We start from the raw sequence: 25,752 nt of genomic DNA, 5'->3' as shown, positions 1-25,752 counted from the left end.
GGACCATCTGTTTCAGATTGTTTTTTATTAAGTAGCATAACACTGCATCTCTAATGCACAAATGATTAACTACACTGTAAAACAATGAAAGGGATAGAATACGTTCACTATCAAAAGAAAAGAACTGTTTTGCATAGAAAATAAATGATCTCATTTCTGGCAAAAGAAGAAACAGTTTCTTTTACTAACGGATACAATTTCAACTAAAATTAAGTTATAAATATATGAAAAACAGTGTTTTCAAATATTATGGAAAATAATAAAGTCATCTTACAGTCAAAAATTATTTCAACAGCTCTTGTTACGAGTTAATGTTGCTCATCACTCCATTCAGATGCAGGACAACTGGCTGTATACTTTTTCTTCAAGCCTTTCAAATATACTTTCAAACTATCCGAATCCAACTGCGAATTTCTAGCAGTCTGAACCAATCTCATTGCTAAGTGGTATACAGCTCTGTGTTTCATCATCTCGGGAGTACTCTTCTGTCTGTCCTGTTGTTAAAAGCATACATATACTTTAAAATAGGAAATTAATAATAAATTAATTATTAAAATAGAAGTATGAGAGGGCTTTTTTGCACGCTATTTCTGATCTGCTGATTCTTGGTTGGTACACCAACATTACAGCCAGTACTCCCGAACCCCAAAGGCTGCTTTCTGTTGTCACCTAACAGTTGCCTTTAGCAAAATCTCTTACTATTAGGTTCAGAAATCAAAATGTTACTTTCTTGATGACATCCGTCATCATAAAAGCCTATGTAGTGTTTATGCTATAATCGTTCAGAAATATTTAAAATAAACCAGAGTTTTACAAAAACTGATAATTACAGTAGTATACATTTATAAATGACTGCTACATACCAAAATTTGTTTAGCAACATGGTTTGTGATTGCCTTTGCATCCAAAATTATGGATGGTGGTAGAGAGGAAACTTCTGCAGCTTTTAATCCTAAACAAAGGAAACACAAATAACGATTTAGGATAACATTTTATTCCACCCTCCACATTATTTATTCTACAATCAGCTCATTTTAAAGGGTAAAATATTTATCTAAAAAGTTATTTTGATATAATTTTTGTCTCTCTTTTTCCGTGAATACTGTTTTAAGAGTTACTGGATAAAACGTCTACTTTGTTACAGTGTGGCCCCTAAAACATACTTCCATATTAAATTACATCTGGCATTAAGTGGGCAGGATCAGATACTCCAAAGGATGAATAAAAAATGGCACAGCAGTAATCAATCACAGCTTTATTTTTTTTTCCAAGTTCAGGTTGCGCTAAATGTACTCGCCACTGAATGTGAGTGTTTAGTAGATGCAGGTGTCATTTTCCAAATTCTGTTCCTTGCCAGCTGCAAAGCTGTCAGATACTCAGGGTAAGAAAAAAGATCTTTTTCTGTCCTAACATGATTTTTAACTTTTTTTTTTTTTTTTTTTTTTTTTTTTTTACTTTTGTCTCTGACTCTGGCTGTGCGGAGGAAATTTTTAACCGTACATCTCTGTGTACAGGCTTCAGGAGATGTTCTAATAATGTATGGTTAAAAATGGACAAAAAAAGCCCCTGCATTTTTAAAATTGTTAAATACAACACTGTTCAATTAAGACAAAGTCAAGACAGCAACACAGGTCTCCTGTATTGGTAGGAGACCTACCAAAAGCCTCTTGTTCACAGAGTCACAGGGTTGGAAGGGACCTCTAGACATCATCAAGTCCAATCCCCCCACTAAAGCAGGTTTCCTACAGCAAGTCACACAGGTAGGCATCCAGACAGGTCTTGAATACCTCTAGAGAAGGAGACTCCATAACCTCTCTGGGCAGCCTGTTCCAATGTTCTGTTGCTTTAACAGTAAAGAAGCTCTTCTGTGTGTTTGCATGGAACTGTGTTTCAGTTTCTGCTTGTTGCCCTTTATTCTATTGCTGCACACCACTGAAAAGAGTATGCCCCTATTCACTTTACTCCCATAGTTTGGGTATTTATAAGCAGTTATGAGATCCTCTCTCAGCCTTCTATTCTCCAGTCTGAAGACACCCTAGGTCTCTCAGCCTTCCCTTGTATAGGCAATGCTCCAGGCCTTTAATCACTTTGTCATCCTCCACTGGACTCCTTCTAGGAGATCCCTGCCTATTGCTGTCTTTTTTGAACTGGGGACCCCAGAACTGGACACAATATTCCAGACCCAGCCTCACCAGGGCAGAGTACAGAGGGAGGATCACCTCCCTTGACCTGCTGACCACAGTCTTTTTCACGCATCCCACGATACCTCTGGCTTTCTTGGTCAGGGCACACTGCTGGCTAATGGCCAACCTGTGGTCCGCCAGGGTGCCTGCATCCTTCTCTGCAGAGCTCCTCTCCAGCATGTCAGCCCTTAACCTGTACTGGTGCATGCAGTTATTTCTCCTTAGGTGCAGGACACTACACTTAAATCTGTTGAACCTCATCAGGTTCCTCTCCGCCCAACACTCAACAGGACCTGGATAGACTAGAATGGTAGCGCAGCTTTCCGATGCGTCAGCTATTCCTCCCTGCTTTGTATCATCAGAGTCCACTCTCAGCTAGTTTGCTCTCTCTTCATCCATGTCACTGATAAAGATGATGAACAAGACTGGACCCTGCACTGAACCCTGGAACTGCTATTCCCAGACAACACTTAAACATTTAGTATTTTTGAGTTAGGGTTGCAGCATCTGAAACTGACCTTGTTCTGCTAACGACAAAGAAACTTAGACCTGAAATGCTGATAAAGAGGCATCTTAAGTCTCATCAATTCAAGCCAGACAGGAAAAATTTGTAGTTTTCAGTCACCACTGACTTGCAGTAATCATGTGTGGCTATTAAATCTCATCTAAATCATAGATTCAGCTACAGAATCTTGCAGTTAGAAATATGGATTTCTACAGCTCTTTAAAACATGCAGTTATACCTTATTGTCACTCATGACTTATTGACTCATAATTCTTTAATTTGCACACTCTTCTACTAAGTTAGTCACAGTGGAATATATTACCATAGTTCTTTTCCTCTGTATATCCTTTAGAAAGTGTGTAAGTGTATGTAATTTTCTCCTTTCCAGCGCTGCTTCTCACATGCTGCACTTCAAAATGGTAGTTTTCCACATTGGGATACAAAGCATCCATATGACACAGTTCCAGGAAATGTGTAGCAAACAAAGTAAATGCCTAAGTAAGAAAAAAAGAAACAAAATTCATGATTCAAACGATCCTTTGATAAATTACAACAAATAAGAAAACAGTCTCACAGTTCTCCAGGTTTTTATCCACAACTCCAAAGAGCTGTATTTAAATTACTAAAAGTATGAATTATGCAAATAATAATAAAAAAAAACTAAGTGATGAGTTCTAACATTGGCAAGCATATGTTTTCCCACTTAGGGTTCCCCAGCTCTTTTGTCAATAGAAGGGAAACACCAGATAGAACAGGAAGCCTGCGATACTTTTAAAATGCGACGGCGTATTTTGAGTGACCATCAAATGGATGCTTTACTTTTTTTTAGTGAATGTTTTTCCTGAGGTACAAGCTACAGAAAACATGTGAGATTTCTAGATAAAACCGCAACGGTACTCTGAATGAACTCTGACAAGAAACTGAATCCATAAACATCTATAAATTGACACAAGCTAAGGCTGATCACATAACTAGTAACAGAGGAGCAACTTCTGATCCATCTAAAATCATGTGACATTCTTCTGAACAAACCCCTGACCTACATAACGAATACTTCAGCTGTGCGGAACTTCCATCCCCTTTAGTGTTCAAGCATACAAAGTACTAACTACGCAAACATCTCGAGGCTGGGTTAGTATTTTTTCTTATCTAGGATAAGAAAGCAAGTTACCAAGCAAGCTGCAAAAAAGATGGTGACTATTGATCAGAATGCAGAATATTTCAGCATCTTCTGACTGTCACAGTAACTCTTACTGTTTGCTAGTTATGAAAAATATCATATCTAGGCAAGAAATCTCTATAAAATTTAAATTATGTGAAACCACAATACTTAAAGTACAATAAAATAATTATTAAAAGTTTACACTTTTTTTTTTTTTTTTTTCAGAATTACCTTCAAATTCAAGAGATATTCACAGGCAGCATAACAAATGCCAATACCTTCTTCGGCACTGGTACCTCTGCCAAGCTCATCAATTATGATGAGTGATTTGTCATTAGCATTTTGTATGATGTATGTTATCTAGGAAAATATTTTATTAGTTATCATTCCAAGGAAAGCATCTTTTAAAAAATCCTGCTACTAATTGAAATACCTTGTGTTATTCAGATAAAAATTCAGAAATGTAAAAGACTCATGTCAGATTCATAAATTTTACTTTTTCATACCTTCCAAATAGCTGTAAATTCTAAACCCTACAAGTTAACCCTAGGTTAACCCTACAACCCTTTCTCTTTTCCACTGAACATACATACTCTTTGCTGGGTAAAAAAACTGGCTGGACAGCTGTGCCCAGAGAGTGGTGGCGAATGGAGTTTAATCCAGGCAGTGTCTGGTCACTAGTGGTATTCCTCAAGGGTAAGTACTGGGGCCAGACCTGTAGAGTACCTTTATTGATGATCTGGATGAGGGGGATTGAGTGCATGCTCATTAAGTTCACAGATGACTCCAAGCTGGGAGTGTGTTGATTTGCCTGAGCATAGAAAGGACCTACAGAGGGATCTGGGTATGCTGGATCAATGGGCTGAGGCCAACTGGATGAGATTTCACTAGACCAAGTACCAGGTCCTGCACTTAGGTCACAAAAACCCTATCAAACGCTACAGGTTTGTGGGAGAGTGGCTAGAAAGCTGCATGAAGGAAAAGGGGCTGGGGAGATTACTTGACAGCTGGCTGAACATGAGCCAGCAGTGTACTCAGGTGGCCAAGAAGCCCAACAGCATCCTGGCTTTTATCAGAAATAGCATAGCCAACAGGACCAGGAACATGACTGTCCCATGTACTTGGCACTAGTGAATTCACACCTTGAGTACTGTTCAGTTTTGGGCCCCTTATTACAAGAAATATATTGAAGCACTGAAGAGTGTCCAGAGAAGGGCAATAAAGCTGAGAAAGGTGTGGAGCACAAGTCTTATGGGGAGAAGGCTGGAGGGAACTGGGATTGTTCAGCCTGGAGAAAACGAGGCTCAGGGGAGACCTTCCTGCTCTCTACCACCCCCTCAAAGGAGGCTGTGATAGTGAGGTGAGACTCAACCTCTTCTCCCAGGTTACTAGCAAAAGGATGAGAGGTAACGGCCTTAAGTTGCACCACAGGAGGTTCAAGGTGCGTATGAGGAAAAATTTCTTCTCAGAAAGAGCAGTAATACATTGGAACAAGACACCCAGGGGATTGGAGGAGTCCTGTTCCTGGAGGTTTTCAAGAAGAGGGCAGATGTAGCACTAAAGGACATGGTTATTTGGATATGCGGGTGGTGGGTTGACAGTTGGACTTTATGACCTTAATGGTCTTTTCCAAGATTTACGATTTTATGATAACTCTTTTCCTCAAAAGCATATGAGTTTGGGAGAAGATAGTGAGAATGCTTAGGCTTAGACAAATAATCCTTCAAGTTCCAAAACATAACAGAACATTGGAATTACTGTCCAGTGGAACACTGATTTTTACTCAGACTGGGGCATCATTATACAAGATGTGTGTTCTCTATCACTTATACAGATAAAAGATTAAGGATGATTTTTTTAACAATTTTCTAAGTACATGCTTTCAGTGGAAAAATACTAGTACAATTTTAATCATGTCAACTGTAAAAACAAATATTTGGCTCTAGATTATCTATGTTTAATACCTCTTTCATTTCCTTCATGAATGTTGAGGCATTTGTTTCTATATCATCGTCCATGCCTATTCTGGTAAAAATTTGCTCTGCAATTCGAAAAGAGCAGTACTCTGCTGGGACATAAGAACCTACAAAGCAAATAAGATACAAGTTTTCTCATATCAGCATGACAAACACCAGTTTGTCTGAATATGTCAATGGGAAAAAAAAAAACATCAGTTTTACATTTGGTCTTTATGCACGGCAGAGAACATATCTTGTTCTATAAAACTTCAGATAACATATTTTACTATTACTTTAAAAATATATATATTACATTGATGCTATACTTGAACAATCAGTAAAACCTTAAGATCCCATATGCCTGAAGCTATGTCAGTCTGAAGGGATGCAAAAGTCAGAATGACCTGCTCGATTAATTTACATTTCTGTAGCCACTGTGATACTAAGCCCAAGGGATTGTAATTTCCACAAAACAAGATTTATATTGCCTTACCAGTCTCTGAGAATTACTAGTTTTACTGAAAAGAACAGGGAGATTTATATCATCAATGAATTTTACTGTCTCCTTTATTCATGTTAAATTCATGTTTTTGAGAGTAATTCCTGAAGAACTTGTACTTGTTTGGAATTGGATCCAAAAACACATACTGGACAAATTTTACTCTCCACCACTAAGTAATTTCAACCATTTATTTCAGCCCATTAGATTCTCTCTCCTGAGCTAGTGGCCTTATCTTCCTTCATCTTTGAGATAAAAAAAAATCATGAAGAATTCCTAAGTATAGGGACAAGGCTTAGACAGTCAGACTTTACAAGTATTTCACTTTTATAATTTTAGTGATAAAGCATTGCAGTACTTATTGCTTTTATATGATCTATTAATTCTGCTTGGCTGAAAGCATGTTTCTCCACATAATCAAGATGTCCTCTCAAGTTCATTTCTTCTTTTTGGATGATGAATGTACATGCAGCCTGGTGGGTCTACACTGTGGACACTCACTATTAAGCTAGCATGAGGTGCTAGACTGAGTTATGATGCTCCAAATAAATAAATAAATAAATAAAGCCTCCAACTGTGTTTCTCCTAGTTGAAACTAGCCAGGCTTTTTTATACACAGAGGAGTCCTCGTAAGTTTCCAGAGGCAGACCCAAAATTCTACAGCAGCCTCTTCAGCAACAGAGGCACAGGTAGAAGCAAAAGTACTTAAAATTACATTTTACTATTTACATAGAATCTTATTCTTTAAGATAAATTATTAGCCTTCAAAAACATTTTTAACTAGAAACTAATTAAAGTGCTGCAAAAGTTTATGAGTATGGTAAAGTCTTACCAATCTGTGCCATAATTTGACAGAGCGCAATCTGTTTTAGGTATGTTGATTTTCCACTCATATTTGGTCCTGTGATAATGAGAAAATTGCTACCTTCTGTCAGATATGCATTGTTAGACACGGGTTTTTCCATAGCTATCTTTTCAAGAATAGGATGCCGTCCCTGCTTGATCGCTAACGTATCTGTAAATTCTGGACGAACTAAAAGAGAAGAAGGATATAATAAAGCTTCACAGAATTAGTATGGAAACCTTTAGGTTATTAAACCAGTGCATTCTGAAATGAAGTTCTTGCAGAACAGAAGCCAAACTCTGTGGTCTTGATTCCCTAATTTTTACTTTCCTGTAGTCAGTAAGACAAAGATGGAACACTTAGAAGAATTACCAGCTATTTCAGCTATGGATTCTGACCATCATGCAAGTCCTCAAGATTTATTTTTACAAAAAGAATCCCCAAGCTAATGTTACACTTCAAAATTAACATAATGCTTGTGTTCCCCTGTAAGCAGCATAGAACTCTATATTCTTTATTACTAGAGTGAAGCTTCAAAAGAAATCCAATGGGAAAACAGAAACACATTTTCATTTTTGCATGTACTGTACTTTTTGTCAATTCTTTTTATACTGCTATAAACATATAAAATATAGAGGTAATGAATTCTACCTTTAACTATTACACAAGTTCGTTATTGTATCAGCACAGGAAACTAGGAAATAACATTCTTTCTATTTTTGTTCACATAGTCCTATACGGATAATGAGGGTATATACAGTTTCTATGTAAAACTATTTCAAACCAGGCCCATTCTATTTCTGTGGCACCACTGCAGACTAACAAATGTTCTTAAAATTGCTGCTTCAACAGTGAAACCTTCAAGAAAGAAGCGCCAAAGCAGTTCTTCAGGTTCCAACATTCAGGAACTCTAATTACCTGGTAGCTTTTAAAGAGAATCACAGAATCGTAGGGGTTGGAAGGGACCTCCAGAGATCATCGAGTCCAACCCCCCTGCCAAAGCAGGTTCCCTACACCAGGTCGCACAAGTAGCTGTACAGGTGGGACAGACTCAAATGGCAAAGGAGACTGAGAGCTACGAAAGATAGTCCATTTCTATGGGTGGATATGCATTCAGGCCTGGCAGTGCAAACTGCAGAAGCAAAGCAGCTTCAGTCTCATCATGAACTGTTGATGTAAACTTCTGTTCTGATTCATTTGATGGGAAAAGACTATGATAACTCAAGCCTATCATTTACTGCTGTGTTCAAAATCATCTGAACATGGAAAATCAGGTAGCTCAAGTCAGCATTTATTAAAGACTCTGTGCTTGTCTGTACATTGTAGAGCTGGGCTAGGGAAGTCAGATGATGAAGCGATGCAATTACAGCCAAATTTTTGACACAGGACATAACAACACACAAGTAAGCACTTGATCCTGTATTCCTCAGTAGATCTCCCTAAAAGCATTCAAAAGTGCTACAAAAATTGAAGCTGAAAAATAGGTAGCTACTTATTTATATATATACTTAATGTTGACCTGTTTATATTACATTGTGCTCTTTCAGAACACAAAAGGTAATGTAGGATGTTCACAAACTTGCAACGAATATGCTTAAAACAACCGTCATGAAAAGACTGGATATGAAGCCTTAATGCAGCTGAACGGAAAGAATATAATTTCAATGCACAGAAATAGAAGGAGTATCAGCACAAAATTGGCAAGGATGAACCACAGACATTTTGAGCCCAGTGAGATCGAGAAAAATGAATGACATGGGCTTAGCAAATGGAGAACCAGACAAAGCAGCCTGGATATCCTTCAACTGGAGAGTCTTTATTTGGATTTTAACAGAATGAAAAAAGATAAACTTACCATAGTCAGAAATAGTGCAGGCATGAGCAAATGAAAGCAGCATGTCCAGCATTGACACAATGTCAGACAGCTTGTATAGACAATGAATATGTTCATAGATCTCGTTCAGTAGTTTACACACTATTCTTAAGAAAAAAGAAAATTAACAGTTAATTATGTTCATCCATTCATAGAATGGGAGATTACTTCATAAATCACCTCTACCAAATGCTGGCAAATATCTGAACTTCTTTGAAATATATTAAGATCTTATACAATAACCTCAGATCGATTACTATCATCAGATACAAGACATAGCTCAAATACCAAAAGCATGTTACGAGAGCTTCACACATAGAATTAACTGAAAACATAGCTATGGAGTCAAATGTGTTTTATTAACATCCTCAGGTTGACTCTTAAATTTCCTTAGGCCTTCATGTTAATAAAAACAAAACATCAAACAAACAAAAAAAAACCCACACAATAAACCATACATGGTTTCTAAAAAGGAAAAAAGAAATTTCCACAGAATTCACTGTACACCTAGCATGTCTTCTGAAACAGCAGAATAACACAACATGCAGCAGGGTCAAAAATACAGATACAGTCAGCTCTACTGTTTACTCAAGTGATAATGATTCCGCATTACAAAATTAATACATTTACTGTATCATTTTGTGTAGATACGTTATGTGTGAATAAATACTAAATACAAAGACTATCATTATTAATAAACTTCTATGTCCTTTTAATGATGCTTAATACAATATACACGTTGTGTTACTACTTTTCTCTCAGGTAATGCATTTGATCATCGACATCACTTATGACCCTGATCAGTGTTCACCATGGATTCCTGCCATAAGTAACCATAATTCATCAAAAAGGTGGCTTTAAAAAAAACAAGCGTAAATAGTTTAAATAGGACAAAATAAATGCAGTTAGCAGAAATATTTAATAGTTTTAAACGGTCTTACAAGTAGGTCATGTGATATATTTCTCTCAAGGATTCCTGGCATCTTTCATTCATTTTTATTAAATCTGCTGAAGTGAAACTATATGTGTTCCTTGTTTTAGTGACCTATGGGAAGTTCAAACCAACAGTAAGAACTTGCCACAGTCAGAAGCCAGAGGAATTTCTAAAAAGCAATATGGGAAAAACATAGGAAAAAAAAAAAAGGAAAAATGTGGAAAAAAAATGAGGAAAAAATATCACTTCATTTCTTCCTAAATAGACTTTCATGACAAATCCTTATAAGAGATTGCAGTTATCAACAAGATACACAGCTTTACAATTACAAGCAATGTAGTCATATGTAGTTGCATGAGAAATGGGGCAGCTGTACCAATTACACCTTCATTTACTTCTAGGTATGTTCACTGAAATTATTTTAACTGTTGTTTAAACTGTTGTATAATATGCTTTGTTAGCGTATTATACATTTTATATACATTACTCACACAAAAAATTATTAATAAAATACAACTAGTGCAGATACCTTTGTAAATTCTGAAGGAAGTTGGCCATTAGGTAATGTTGAACAATCAGCATTCAACTGGATAAAAAATCCACGCACAGAACTGAAACTTGTTTTCAGTGGTAGGCTGTACTTCTCAGCAAGTTGTGTTATCATACCTACATATCACAAATAACAATTTGACCCAAATCAACGATATAGACAAACACATTTACCTGTACAAACTGTGGAAATGATTCACACAGGTTGAACATGTCAGATAAATAAAGGACAAAAAGAGTTTTAAATACAGGGATCACAATATAATTGCTCATCCTCATTTAAATGAAATTGGATTTTTATCTACAAATGGAGAACCTGAACGTTAATATCAAAAGCATTTCAGTTACACATCAGTGATTAACAGCTTATACTAATACTAAATATGTTTTCCACTTCAAAAGGTTATACAGCATATGGCCTCTGTATGCTAGACGTAATGTACTTCGAACTCCAAGAAAATAAAAGTCTCAGTTTGGAAATACCTGCTATGTCATCAACAATTTCTGTGTATGTTCTACGAGCTATGTCAAGGAATTCACTGATGTTTGGCTTAACAGCATAGCATTTTTGGGTCCTCATACTCAGGCATCCTTTTGCATATCTCGTATCGTCATTAATCACAGTTGTAATCTTTTCAAGTATAATTCCAAACCTGCAATATTAGTAGTGCCACATATTAGCTACATAATATTTTATGATTGTAATTTGTATTGTTATCATGAAATTACAAATAACTGAAGCAAATACTCTATCTTTGAAACAAGCATTAACTTTCATGAACATTTTCACCTCAAAACATAGTACAAAAATGTCTGATAAAAAGTATCATTTGATAGTCTTTGGGAGATACAGATACCCGAATATAAATAAGTAACAGTTTACTTTTGCATTAGTTTCCTAGGAAACTACTGCTTCTGCCTTCTTACAATCATTTCTAACAGAGTACAGTTTGTTCATCAGTTAATTTCTGCTCATAGCTGTTCTTCTGCTTTGGTTTTTCCAGCATTTGTTTATTAGTTGAAAATTAGAATTTTAACATAAAAATCAAGCTTTTAGCCAAAACAATAGTCATGCTTGCTGCTACAAACAAGCAACGATTCAACATAATTATTGTAATACCTTCTATCTTCAAGAGCATTGTAATAGGCCTTTAGCAGGGATGTGTTACAGCTTCTCAAAGCAGCCTGTTAGAAAGTAAAACATAAACAGTTAATTCTCACAGCCCTGTTAAAGGACCGGAAGGTCTTAAATTCACTGAAGCTTATCAGCGGTTGCTTAAGCAGCCTGCAGAACCTGAGTAGGAGTTTCAGTTAAATATTTGCTAGAAAATCAATTATTCAGATAATGGTAAGAATCCAGTTCTTAGGAATACTGGGCTCAAATAATTGTTTTTCATTTGGCTTAAAAGTTAAAACAGACTATGCTGGCAGTATGGCGTTCTGCAAGATACATGGTAAATCTCATGAGACGTACCAAGTAGGAAGGACTAATTCGTTTTTACTTCACACCCAAGAAATGACAGATATATCTTACTTTCAGAGGCTCCACAAGCTCCAGAGTATGCTTCAGATAGATTATATTAGTTATTTTTGATTCAGCAGTTTTAACCTGTTGAAGAATTTTTACAAATATAGGAAGTTTAAAGAAAGTATGTAACTAGCAGAATTCACACTGTGACTCTAAAGGTTTATACTGTTAACTTCTAGTGAAAATTGCTGAAATACTTTATAAGCTCATGTTGACAACTTGGTACGCAACTGCAAAGAAAATGTTTACACAAATTGTACATTGCCAGCAGTGATCGTTTGCCCAGCAGTAAGTGGTGCTTTTCTTATGGCTGCACAGATAATGATCAAATCTGAGAATAACTGCTAAACTGTTGAAGAAACTGCAAGGTTTACACTGAGTTTGCAACATAAGCTGCTCATTTACCCCTGTATAGCCCCATCCGTGACCATGGTAGGGTCAATAGGTTAACTAATCAACAAATAAATCAAGATCTTAGAATTGTCAGGGTAAGAATAGATGAGAAATGAGTGTTGAAATGCTTAAGTAGAGATTTTGGCTATTAGATGAGAGTAGGTGCACGTGTCTTTTCAGAGAATTAAGGTAAAGAATTAAGATTACCTGAGGCATGACGAACGAGGACAATATGTTATGGAAGGAACCGAAAGAGACGATGAGCACATTGTTATCTCCCCCTTTTTTGCTATGTAGTCACCCCTGAAAAAGTGTATAAATACCCTGTGTGTATGTTGGGTCTGTGGACACTTGTTAGAAGTGACCCGACCCTGCTGTTGTAGCAGAGTCTGATTTAATAAAGCTCCTTGATGAACAACTGAGTTTGAGTCTCACTACAATCCCGTCTCTGAGTTCAAGTCTCACTACAAGACTGTCTCTAACATAAACCAAGCTGTGAAAATTTCTTTTAGTCTTCTACATTATAGGTACAGACTTTTTCAAAGCCACTACACAACATATCATAATTAAGATGCTCGGTCCTTTTCATAAACACTGTTAAACAGTGCATAATCTAATCTGTTCTGACAGTCCTTAAGCATACACACACATAATTTTAAAATAAATAAAAGTCAGTAAATGCTAAACATTTTGTTTGCTCCTCAAAATTTTTAGTCCACATTCTATAATATAACTTATTATGTATGTCCCATTACGTTTCTAACAAAGAATTTTGCTGTTGCCATTAGCATATATAATACATACTGCACTGCATGCTCTCATAATTCCAGATGAGAGAAATAAAGGATATGATAATCCTGGTATCTTCCAAAAGGAAGTAGAAAAAAGTACATACACATACAGTGCATCTGTACTATACGTGTATGTTTATAAACATATACACACATATGAAAATTACTCTTATACCCTCTAGGATAATACATATGTGCAGGATTTTCACATGCATACAGACACAATGTATGTTGAATAATAGTAGTTACTTGGAAAATTAGTATTGGTATTTCCTTCATGGAAATGCACACTTGCTATTTCCCTATTGTTACCATCAAATAGTATGTGAAATAGCCTCCGAAGATGGATCAAAAGAGATATCTAAGATAAAAAGCCGTGAATTCTTACATGTTTCACTCTACCAACATGAGAAGGTAGTGCTCTGAAAAAGAAGAAAAGGATCTCTCTCCTTACAAGAGAGGAATTTTAGAAACTGATAAACACACTGTTTGGCTCCAAACTAAATCCAGTGTCAGTTTTTAAACACGAATGCATAAGTATGGCATCCAGTGAAATTTCTTCTCATGTATGCATAATTGCATAACACAAACTGTAATCTTGTGGCAGAGGGCATCTATTGCTTTATCTCAGAGGTGAACAACAGGAATGGTCTTAATGGTCTTTTCCAACCCAAACGATTCTTTGATTCTTACTATCTATACAAGGTTGTTTTCTCTAAAAGACAGAAGAGGATTAAAGCAATACTAAATACACTAACAGGGGAGTCTTCAGAAAACATGGAGTGTAGGTCCCATGATGGAATCAACCATCAAAAGGAGATGCACAGAAGTTTATGAAGAGTTGATATTTCATAATGAAACACACCTTTTCTAATGTCGTGCTTACAGGAACTTTACTAGAAGCAGTGTTATATTAGTGTAGCTTTATACTTGCTGCACTTTATGGTCAAAGGAAGAAAATGAATGAAAATAACCATCGTGGCCAACCGTCTTGTACAATGGTAGTTCTTTTAGGATTCAATATTCACGGAGAAAGTGCAAACCTATCTTTCATAACATCTCACATTAATTTTCCAAGGTTATAGACAGACATAAGCAAAGCACAAAGACGCAGAGAAATAGTTGTTGTTGGTTTTGGTTTTTTTTTGTACTAGAGATTTTAAGTCCCACAGATTTAAGTGCTATGGCAGCAGATCAGCCCTAGCTTTATTTCCCGGGAAATTACCAATGCCAAATCACGCTCTGACAAAAGGGAACAATATGCTGACTCACTATGCCTTCCATTCAAAGGCTAACAAAAAAAGTATTAGTCAAATTGAGAACTGGAGGCAGACAGGATTTCAAGACACTATTCAGAATTGAGGTCTCCCTCTTTCTCGTACATATATACACGCCTGAGCATTTAAGGTTCTCTGCATATTGGAACAGTCGGTGTAAAGGGGACTTCCATCTCATTTAGTACCACTCATGCAGTGTAATCAAGCATCTTGTTTTCTGTCAGCTGGCTGCTGCTCAGAGGAAAACACACAGCTTTCCAACGAAAAAGTTACACTTAGCTCACACTATATCTGTTATCTTGGAAACTAAGAAGAATTCCTACTTCTGTCTTCGGAGCTTTACACAATTTAGTAATTAGATGAAGATATATCTGCATCTCTGCATTATAAACACAGCAAAGCAAAGTCCAAGTGCTTCTTCAGAATCTTTTCCAAAGGTATTTCTTAGGCTATAAAGAGTAATTTCCATTAAGTTATATTAGATGAAAACTAAGAGATATTTTAATTTCATGTAAGGAAGATGCATAATTTTCTTCAGGCTACCAAAAACTGCATTAACCTCTAGAAGTTACATTACAGATTTTTCTTTTCATGTTGATATGAAAACTCCTTACATCCTATCATTATGGTCTAGAGGGAGGTATCTCTGCCTATAGGAGGTGGGTTGGAACTAGATGATCATAAAGGTCCCTTCCAACCCAAACCATTCTGATTCTAGGGTACACTTCTATGAAGAAGGAATCTGGGGAGTGATGAAGAAATCACTCTTTTTAAGTTCAATTTGCATACATTATGATGACATATTACAGCAAACCCAAATAACATTTACCTTTAAGAATCTTATCCTATTGTAAAATATGATATACTCACAATCTATGATAACATTAGTCCACGAATCTTTAAGGTGCAGCCTTTTCTTCTAGATTTTTAGATATATAGACATATATTTTACGTTTTGCATGTAATGTGCAGATAACTCATTATTCTTAAGTGTGTTTTGGAACATACTGTATCTTGCTTCGGAATCTGTACCAAAACTGAAAGCAGTTGTTCTGTATCCAGGAATTTGGAGATAACTGTAAAACAAAAGTAACCAGATCAGAAATGTAACAAATTTCAAGAAAATCATATTAACAACCTGCACTTCTTTTATTTTTTAATGTACACAATTATTTATTAATATTAATGCTAATCCATTTATTTTTATCCTAGCTTCCTATTTACCAGAAAAAAAAAATACAACAAAAGACAAAAATATCCACTAAGTTATTTAGTCATAATTACACTCACCGTATCCAAGAATGCAGTGATTACTGTATAGGTGGACATGTATCAATTCAATAATTTTTTTTTCCTAGAGCAACTTTCAAAGTATATATGACCTAGAGAACAACTAAAAGTAAGAATAGTCTAACTGTCAAAGGGAAGGTTAGAAATAAAAATAGAGGAAAAGAAAACCTCAAATGTGCAATACTGCCAATAATTTCTCTTTCATGTTTCTCCTGTGATAAAGATTAAGCTTGTGCAATATGTTTTAGGTGGCCTAACTCGTACTCTTTGGTAATGTACTATTTTTATATTTGTCTGGACCATTACGTTTTAGGAGGCAAAGGGAAAGAAAACAAAAACATGAACAAGGCCTTTATTTGTTTTTAACAAACAAACCACTTCCAAAACTATGTATCAAGCCATAAGAGGTAAATTCCAATTACATGAAAAAGCTATTGGCTTACTGACTTTTATCTACTTTATAAGTTCACTTTTCTTTGCAAAATATATTTAAAAAAAAAAAAGTCACAGTATCACAATAAAGATGGCTTCAAAAGTTATGAATGACCACTACAGAAATGTCACCTGACAATCATAATAAAATACTTTTCAAACACATTGAATCAGACTGCACACTGTCAGATTAGAAAAAAAGTTTAAAAAGGAATAGCATATTAAGTATTAAAAAATAAATTACTACCTGCTTGAAGACCAAAAAACAGCTCCTCATCCTGGAGAAATTCCTGAACACAGTCCAGTCTTATTTTAATTGTTTCAGCATCAACAAGTGGCTCCAGGATATTGGCTCTGAGTCTTCGACTTCCACCTGGAGTTTTAGTGTAATTTAGGACGCCAAAAAGTGTGTGACCATTCCTGCTAAAACAAAATATACAGGGAGAATGCATTCATAAAAATAATGATAGTAATTAACAAATAACATTTCCAGGAAAAGTATCCAACAAATTCAAGGCATGCTTTCAGAGTACTCAGCAGCTTCCCACCTGCTATGTGTATTTTATGAACTACAGCAGTTTACAAAGTCAAATGCAGTTTAATATAGTATTAGCCATCACTTTATCATTTATCAAAACATAGAAATACACTTGCATTCAGAATGTGTTCATCTTTTTTTAGGATTACTCCATTGCTACTGCAGTTTACACTTTTCCTCTCAACTGAACTATTTGAATTCGCACACGAACCATAGAAAAGGACAAATATTATTACCTGAAATCAAATGCAAATGAGGTAATTTTCAGTAAAACACATTTAAGAGAAAAACTTGATTTAGGTGCTGCAATCTTAAACGCCCTTACCGAGAATCTCTGTTATTAGTTACCAGTTCCAGATTTTGGGCTGATGATGAATCTATCATAGCTGTTTTCTCACTCCCCTGGAAACGGACCTTGAGCGACTTAGGAGCATAAATGGAGTTCTGAATAAACTCAACATACTTCAGCAAAGCTGCAGCAGCTGCAAGACAGTAGTACCTTGGAAAGAAACAATCTTTAATGAATGTTGAATAGTGCTACTTAGTTATCAAAAATCAAGTGGTATACCAAAGAAATCACATTTAACACTTGACTTGACACTTGCTACTCGACAGCTACTGGGATTGAGAACGCTGAAAAAGCAGTGTATTTAACAAATGCGTATACATCTAAGAATCACAGGATTGCAGGGGTTGGAAAGAACCTCAAGAGATCATTGAGTCCAACCCCCTGCTAAAGCAGGTATCCTACAATCAGTCGCACAGGTAGACAAACAGGTGGGTATTGAATACCTCCATAAAAGGGGACTCCACTCCCTAGACAACCTTTTCCAGTGCTCCGTCACCCTTAGCATAAAGAAGTTATGCATGTTAGTACAGAAATTCTTATGCTCAAGTTCTAGGCCACTACTCCTTGTCCTATCACTATGCACCACCAAAAAGAGCCTGGCCTCATCCATTTGCGTCCCACCTCTCTTCAAAAATTTATGAACATCTATCAGATCCCCCCACCCCTCCTCAGTTTTCTTTTCTCCAGGCTGAACAGACACAGGTTATTCGGCCTTTCTTCATATGGGAGATGCTCCAGGCTCTGCATCACCTTTGTGGCCCTCCCCTGGGCTCCTTCTAAGAGATCCTTGTCTTTTTTGAACTGGGGAGAGAGTCTGGAGCTAGACAAAGTACTCTAAATGTGGCCTCGTCAGGGCAGAGTAGAGGGTGAGGATCTCTTCCTTCAACCTGCTGGCCACACTCTTTTTAATGCACCCCAGGATTCACACATATAATGCATACAGTATGATCACTGAAATCAAGTCGTCGTGAATACCTGAGTCTCTGTACACTTGATATCCCATATTATGCATCTCGTACCATGTACATGCATATTTCTGTGGTTATATGTGACTTAAATGAAGACTCTGCACAATGTATACAGAAGATTGCGGGTACAAGGAAATCTTTTGCAGAAGCCAAACTGGAAGGCATTCATAGTTTTTAAATTGCCTATTTAAGAAGAGAGTGGAAAGGGGGAAGTGGAAAGTTCTAAAAACCCAATGAAATCTTTAAGTTTCTGTATACATCAGAAATACCTGAAGGCAAAATAAACAGTTATGTTAAGAACTTCTTAACTTCTAAGAAAATGCAACAAGCCACTGGCTTTTGTACTGAGCATGTATGAAGCTGTTAAAAACTTATCTGGACATGGTATGATTTTTCCTTATTTAAACATACTTTGATTGAATCTCCATGAAAACAGTGCTGAATTCAGATGCACACAATTGCTCTATATACTCCAAACCCTTTGTTTCATTGAAGTATTTTCTTTGGACGGTTGTAAATGTCACATTCTGGAAAGACAGAGGAAAAAAGCAAATAATTTTAAAAGTCACAAATAATTTTTTCATCAGACAGACTTCTCTATTTTTGCTAGATCTTTGCTCCCAGGAAAGTCCACCAACTGATTTCAGCACATGACTAGGCCAGAAATCACAGAAACACACAAAATCGGACTGCATGTAAAGCTTCAGAAGTTGTAGAAGACTCAACAATCATACAGATGCAATTAACAAGAGCTCTAAAATGCAGAATAAAATTTAAGAGCTTACTTTGATATGTTCTGTTATTAAAGCAAACAATTTTGTGGTGTTCCCTGCTTCACAAGAAGTGTTTGGCATTATTATTTCCAGAGGTGTTAAAATTTTGAGTTTAGTAATAACCTGAAAAAGAAAAAAAAAAATCTTGAGTAATTCAATACAAATCCATATCTAAAACAGCTTTACACTATAACGTATCAAGAATAGAGAGTTATGGAATTCTTATATTTTAAAATCACAGCTTATCTTGTAAATAATGACCAAACTTTATGCTTATACATTAATGAGCTAAATATATCTGTAGCTATATAAATACAAAGTACACAAAACTATTTTAAAAAAATAGAAGTTATCTTTTATTTAAACACTTATTTAAATAAAAAATATGTTTGTGTCTGAAGCACAGTGTCCCTTACAACTTGGGATATTCTACAGTTCTGTAAGTACTTGGGAGTATGAGAAAATAAATGCCTTGTTCAATCAGTGATGTTCAGTTTTTCCCTTACAAACTTTCAAGTGAACTGTTATTTCTCACATCACCATCTGAATGTCTAACCCTCACACACACCTATATTCTCAAACTGCACGCCACTTTGGATTCTACTACTCTGCACGACAGAAGTATTTACACACCTGCCAAGTTCAGTGAGTTCTTATGCCTGTTAAAACCAGGATAAGCTTTAAATTAACTAATGGTAAAAATAAAAAATAAGATAAAAAATAAAATAAAGAACAGAAACCCATGAACACCTGACAGTATTACAAATTTTAGTAAATAGATTTAACAGTTGTTTATATCCCTAGTCATATCTACTTGCCATACTAACAAAATCTAGTTTTTCTTAGGCTGAATATTGTAAACACACTGCAAGCTATATTGCTTACTAGCACATACAGCCTAACAACAAAATTGTTAAGAAAGCAGTTTTATTAATATTAGAATTGCATCAACAGATAGATTACTTTCCTAATTTTAAAATATGCAGCAATGGTGGACAGAACACTTGGTTGTCAAATGAATACATTTCATTTGGAAATAACTGAGAACAAACATTCACACAACTATAGAAATTCCATGCTACAGTCTGCATAAAACAAATAAAAGTCACACTTGTGAAGTGCCACTCTCAAAGATGTTTTGTCTAATGAAAAATACTTGCAAATTCTATTACCATGCATTCCTCTAATGCTCTGCAGTACAAGGTATCTCAGTTTCACATAGTTCAAATACACTATTTTTTGCAGAAATGCTTTTTCTGTTTTGCAAAGCATTCTTTTCTCTTCATCTGAAATCCGTGGCACAGCACAGAAAATAGCACCTCCTTAAACAAAATAAATATTTCAAATTTTGTAGAAATTCTTACTTTCCCTTTTGAGATTTTTTTTCCTAGAAACTGAATCTTCCATTCCTGATTATTCAAGCAAGCAATCCACTGTAACCAGCCCGTCAGGTATACGGTAGTTAACTATGCAACAATACCTTGGCATAAGTCGTATTGTCTGCAAATTGTGACAGTATCACCTCAGGATTCTTTAAGTCAATACTGGCCATTCCTACTTCACCTCTGGCAAGGCCTCTTCCTTCTACTACAGCTACAATAACTGATGCAGCAGTATGAGCAGAGACTGTAGATGACGATGTAACTGTAGAACAGTTGCATATATTCAGTTATCACCCACTTTTTTATATTCACAAAATCATACTTTGATATTCCAAGCTTGGACAAGCTGTGACAGAACTAGCAAACTGAGGATTGTGAAGGTGTTTTTTTGTTCAATTATTGTTTATTGTAGTATAGTTGACTGGTGCCAAAGTTCAACACATTCCTTGATCTTGTTCCTCCCAAACCTCCTCATACGGTACTGAACTTTGAACAGCACTGATTTTAGAAACTAATAATGCATTTCTCTCTATCTTTCTAGCACTACTGTTTTCAGTGCCTAAAAACTAGACACAGTGAGGCAATAAGGAGGGCAGTTTGAGAGATGAGTTATCATCTGCAGTCAGAACTGGGGGATAAGCAGTCAGACAAAATGAGCTGAACCTCGTGATTCTGCCCTGATTTTCTTCGGGCATCTGTCATACTGATCTGCAACAATATGCCTCAGTCAGCAGTTATTGAGTCCCCCATACAAAACTGTGTTACCTGGGAAACACTATTAATTGTTAGATTACTGGACTTCCTACATAAGAGACTTAATTAACCAGGGTGATGACCTTTTTCCCTGGTGTACTGAACATTTTAACCAATGAAACACCAAAAATATGGATATAGTGCTTCCTTCGGTATCTCTGCTAATTTTGGTGTTACATTCTTCAAATCTCTCTGAAGAAGCTACTAACAACATTTTGTTCCAAAATTTGCAACCTCAGATTGTGAGTCTACGCTATTCAAATGAGAAGACAAACACTGCAGAAATAAGGTAGACACACATATATGTATATGAATTTCTGTTGAGAACAAATGCAGAGAACAATTATCTATTAATTTCATTGAAGTAGCTAATAAGAAACTGAAATAAATTTTTAATGCTAAAATGCAACTTGCTGATCAACACTGAAACAATGACCACTCCACGAAATATAGTCACTTCATGATCTCAAGCTTCTTAACCTTCACACACAAGTCAAACCAAACCTTACAACAGCTGAGTTGAACAGGTTCTTCAGTACTGGATTTTAACAGCACATACAACCTGAAATACTAATAATCTGTATTCATTTCATGTAATTATTTATATTCTTTTCCAGCACTACTTTCCTCAAAAGAGGAGTCAGCTCTCAAATAAGACCAGAACAAAAATGTTCTCAGAACAGAACTATTCTGTCAAGAGGGCATAATACACCAAACTTGCCATTTTCTTTTGGATACACTCCATATGTATCCCAAAACCAAAGCAAACCCCACCAGAAATCTCAAAAAGCAACCAGAATAAAACATTTATCTAGGAAGTGACAACTTGATCTCCAACTAACTGCTACCTAAACATTAAGAAAATGTAGTCTTTGATATTGTGCACAGCTAAGTCTGAACCTTCATTTACTCTATGTTTGATAGATGCCAGCAATGACATTCACATATAGTTTCATCTAAGGCCTGCTTTGAAAACCTAATTGTTATTCAGAATGATCTACCCAGGACAGTCCATGATTCCCCCCCATATCAGTAGCTAATTACTTTTTTTTTTTTTAAACAGCAGCTAAGAGGTGATGATAATAATAATTATTTTAAATTAGGGTACAGAAGTTAGACAATTCTGATTTTGATGATGGTTAGTTGTTTGGTTGGTCATTGCATTTTTTTAAATTTTATTTTTGTGTGTGTAACAAACTAATGTTCTTCATAATATGGTATGCTGGATATGTTGTCTTCAATACAGACAAATGAAACTTTGACCAAAGTTTCACATACAACACAGCAAGTATAAATAACCATACAGATACATGGGTACACACATACACTTGTAGACTAAAATGAGATGAAAAAATATGGTTTTAATTGCTAAGACATGTAAAGGTTGGAGAAATCTGCTCTGTGGGTTTCAAAGTTACAGTCACCCCAATTCCTAGAATAGTCAAAAAGAAAACGGGTTCACAACAGCTATAAGAAATGACAAACTTCATATTAGCTCACATTCTGCAATCAAAGAATTCAACTCGGTTTCAAGTAGAGAGTCAGTTTGTAATTTTATCAGGATTTGTTTTTTAATTGAAATACGGATGTTTTTAAGAATCAATCTTTAAGTAACTAGTTTAGAGAATTACCATTAAATAACATTAAGATCACTAAAGACTGAACTGACAGAGCTTAACTCAGACTGAAAAGATGAACTTTGAATATTATTACTTCAGCACTACCAGATAAACACAAAATGACACAAGACAACATTAACCTGTAAGATGGCTTTGCTCGTAAGCAGCATTGCAAAACTTCCACCCAGTGAGCTACTGTATAAGTGTTGTTAAGGATCTACCAACCTACACCTTTGAAAACAACAACATAATATGCATAAGAAACTCACAAGAAATTCCAATTACTTCACGATCCATGACATACAATGCTTTATGAGCCTAAAAAGAAACCTGATAAGAAACGTTGTTCATAAAGGCAGGAGCACTGTTAGGTCACAGCCTGAACTGCTGTTTAGGCACCTGGTGAAGGGGTGTGACCAGAAGGAGTGGATCCAGGCTGGAGCCACTCTGGGCTAACGTAAGGGCCAGCCCCTGAAGAGACAGTCTCCCTTGGATATAGGCTGCTTAGGTATAAAAAACAACTGATATATCTTTCATTATCACATTATAAGCACATTAAAAAATAAAGTATGTTTAACGAAATGTTAGAGATATATGCTGAACTATTTTCCTTAAGCACCGTCAATTTACCTGAATATCCTGTAGCAGGAGTATGGCTTCTGCCAATAGATCTACTGGTAGAAAAGGGTGTTTTTCCTACACACGTGTTATTTAGGCCTCGTGCAGAACAACCACTTGTGAAATTCACTGCACTACCATTTTCTGCACAAGAACTTTTGTCCCCAAGATATGACTCTGAAGGGAAAGGGAAGGAAAACAAGAGTCAGCTTCCGTTCTGAAAGCAACACATACATATCTTAGAAAACCTTACATTTTGTACTAGAAGTAGAGATGTCCCAGCAATTCACCCCCAATATCCTTATCTATACTACAATAGTACCAGCCTGAAATAAGAATGAGTTTGTTTTGAAAACCAGCTTGTATTGATAGTTACTTTCCATAATGACTTTACTTGCAGTAAATCTCGGGTTAATTTGCTGGACTGAAACAATATAACTGAAGTAATTTTACAATGCATAATTTTATATGCTAATGAGTTCCAGATCTATGAAAAAATGCTGTAAGAGACAGCTCTATCTTGCATTTTCCCATTGGTTTTAAAATCCATAGCTGAAACTACATACTTCCCTTTATGAAAATTTCAAAGTTTGAAAAAGTCACAATAGGTTTTTTTTTGTTTGTTTGTTTTTTTAACATCACAGAATCACAGAATGGCCAGTGTTGGAAGGGACCTCAAGGATCATGAGTCTCCAACCACCCTGCCACATGCAGAGCCACCAACCTCCACATTAAATGCTAAACACGCACATTCCCTTTTAAAAAACGGCAGTAAAAGAGCCAAGAACTGTGCTCAAAAATACCTTCCACGTGACCATGATCTCCCTTTGAATTTATGAGGTTTAACCCTCAGAAATGATACAGTAATCTGAAACATGTTTGTTATCTGTTACCTGCCATTTTTTCTACAGATATATCATAAGATTTACCTTTTGTTTTTAAATGTGGCAAAATACTTTTTCCCTCAGACCACTCTTAAATTCAATAAATTATTAACTTCTTTAGTAATTAGTATTTTATGTATGTTGAGTAAAAACATAAAATCTTTAATCCAGCTTGGATAGCTGCTTTTAAAAATATATATATATAATAATGGATTTTTTGCACTTGAAACATACAAAATACCACATATTAAGAGACATACTGCTTCTGTTCTATATATTACATTAAAATTGACTTACAAAGCGCGTAAGTATTTTTCTTAAATGAACCGATTACACAACATTTTATAATAGTACAAGAATATTTACAGCACCGTGTTTGTTTGCAAAAGGTCTTGCAAAACTTCCACCGTGATACATCCGAAAAGAAATAGTATTAATTCAGACAGACATTCTATTTACTTATAAGGAGTGGAAAAAAATGCATCACAGTGCATAAAGATGATTGCTAAAATTAGTATTCACCTAGACTTCAGCATAAGTTCACTCAGAACGTTGGCAGAACAGACTTAGCTGTTAAGTAATTAGCTATTACTTCGGAATGCCTTAATGCGTGGGAAAAAAAGCCATTTCAAAGACCAGGGGAACCAAACCGTCAGCATCTTTTCAAAGAATAATAAAAATTCAACAATGAAGTTATGCTTTGCTCAAAGCGGTACTGCAAGCTTTTGTCTCTTTTGGATTCCAGCCTGACGGCGTACCTCCTAACGAAACACACACAGCCTCCATCCCAACTTACACCGAACAGGAACATGCCTGCTTCACATTTCAACAAATGTCCCATTTTTATTATTACAGCAGTTTTACTGAAGAGGAAAAACAAACCCACCCACCCACTTTTTCCAGTCCGCCAAGAAGAAAGCCGGCAGCCCCCGGGATGGCCGCTCCCAGCAGCCCGCCAGGACGGCGAGGGCGGCAGCCGGGCCCGGAGCAGAGCCAGGCGGGCCGCCACAGCCCCGCAGGGAAAGCAGCGCCGCGGGGGGATTCAAACCGGCCAGGTGACTTCGCGCGCTAATTATCTAAAGCGTCGGGCAAAAACGGCGCTTATTTTAAGGAACCCGAGGAATGCCGTCGTTTGGATGAGCCGAACCGAAACAAACAGGCGGCTGGGATGAAGAGACGGCGCTCCGCCTCCGCCCGCCGCTCAGACCGCGGCCACCGCAGCCGGGCAGGCTGAGGGCAGCAGGCGGGACGCGGAGCGGCTCACTGAGGCGAACGCAGCCGGCGACGCCGCTCCTACCTGCCCGGCCGGAGCGCGGCTCCTTCCCGCCGCTGCCGGCAGCCCCGAGGGGAGCAAGCCCCGCGCCGCCGCTGGACGAGCCGCCGCTGCTGCCCTCGGTGCTGCGCGGCGTCCGCAGCAGGCCCAACGTGCAGCGCCCGCCCGACCCTGACAGGGAGGAGGAGCAGCGGCCCGCACAGGGCTCTAAGGCGGCCGAGGTCACCGCTCGCCCGTGCGCTTCCATCTTACTGCCGCCGTCCGACGTCGCGGCCTCAGCCCCGCGGGCCGAGCCGCTGCCGCGACGGCCGAAAACGGCGCCAAACTCAGCGCGGCCGCGCACGCGCACAATTCTCACCTGCCCCAGCCGCCGCCCA

The 25,752-nt window shown here is 36.9% G+C and overlaps 1 protein-coding gene across 1 annotated transcript; it reads right to left on the bottom strand.

The window, feature by feature from the left end:
• Positions 1–6: 6 nt before the first annotated feature.
• On the bottom strand, positions 7–25,715 carry MSH4 (mutS homolog 4). Its single transcript, XM_090146870.1, has 20 exons — positions 25,400–25,715; positions 23,231–23,395; positions 20,327–20,490; positions 18,859–18,969; positions 18,485–18,600; positions 17,082–17,255; positions 16,466–16,641; positions 15,505–15,572; positions 12,042–12,116; positions 11,628–11,692; positions 10,991–11,160; positions 10,488–10,624; positions 9,966–10,069; positions 9,007–9,131; positions 7,140–7,340; positions 5,815–5,933; positions 4,082–4,210; positions 3,011–3,182; positions 864–952; positions 7–494 (listed from the first exon to the last, which is right to left on the bottom strand). The coding sequence occupies exons 1-20, from the start codon at positions 25,620–25,622 to the stop codon at positions 309–311; spliced, it is 2,769 nt and encodes a 922-aa protein (XP_090002996.1). The 5' UTR covers positions 25,623–25,715; the 3' UTR covers positions 7–308.
• Positions 25,716–25,752: the final 37 nt, after the last annotated feature.

This window comes from Phasianus colchicus, chromosome 9 (assembly GCF_987193195.1).
Source record: "Phasianus colchicus chromosome 9, bPhaCol1.hap1.1, whole genome shotgun sequence".
In the NCBI taxonomy this organism is placed as follows: Eukaryota; Metazoa; Chordata; class Aves; order Galliformes; family Phasianidae; genus Phasianus; species Phasianus colchicus.
The sequence above is the reverse complement of the archived record's forward strand: the minus strand, read 5'-3'. Positions and strand labels throughout refer to the sequence as shown.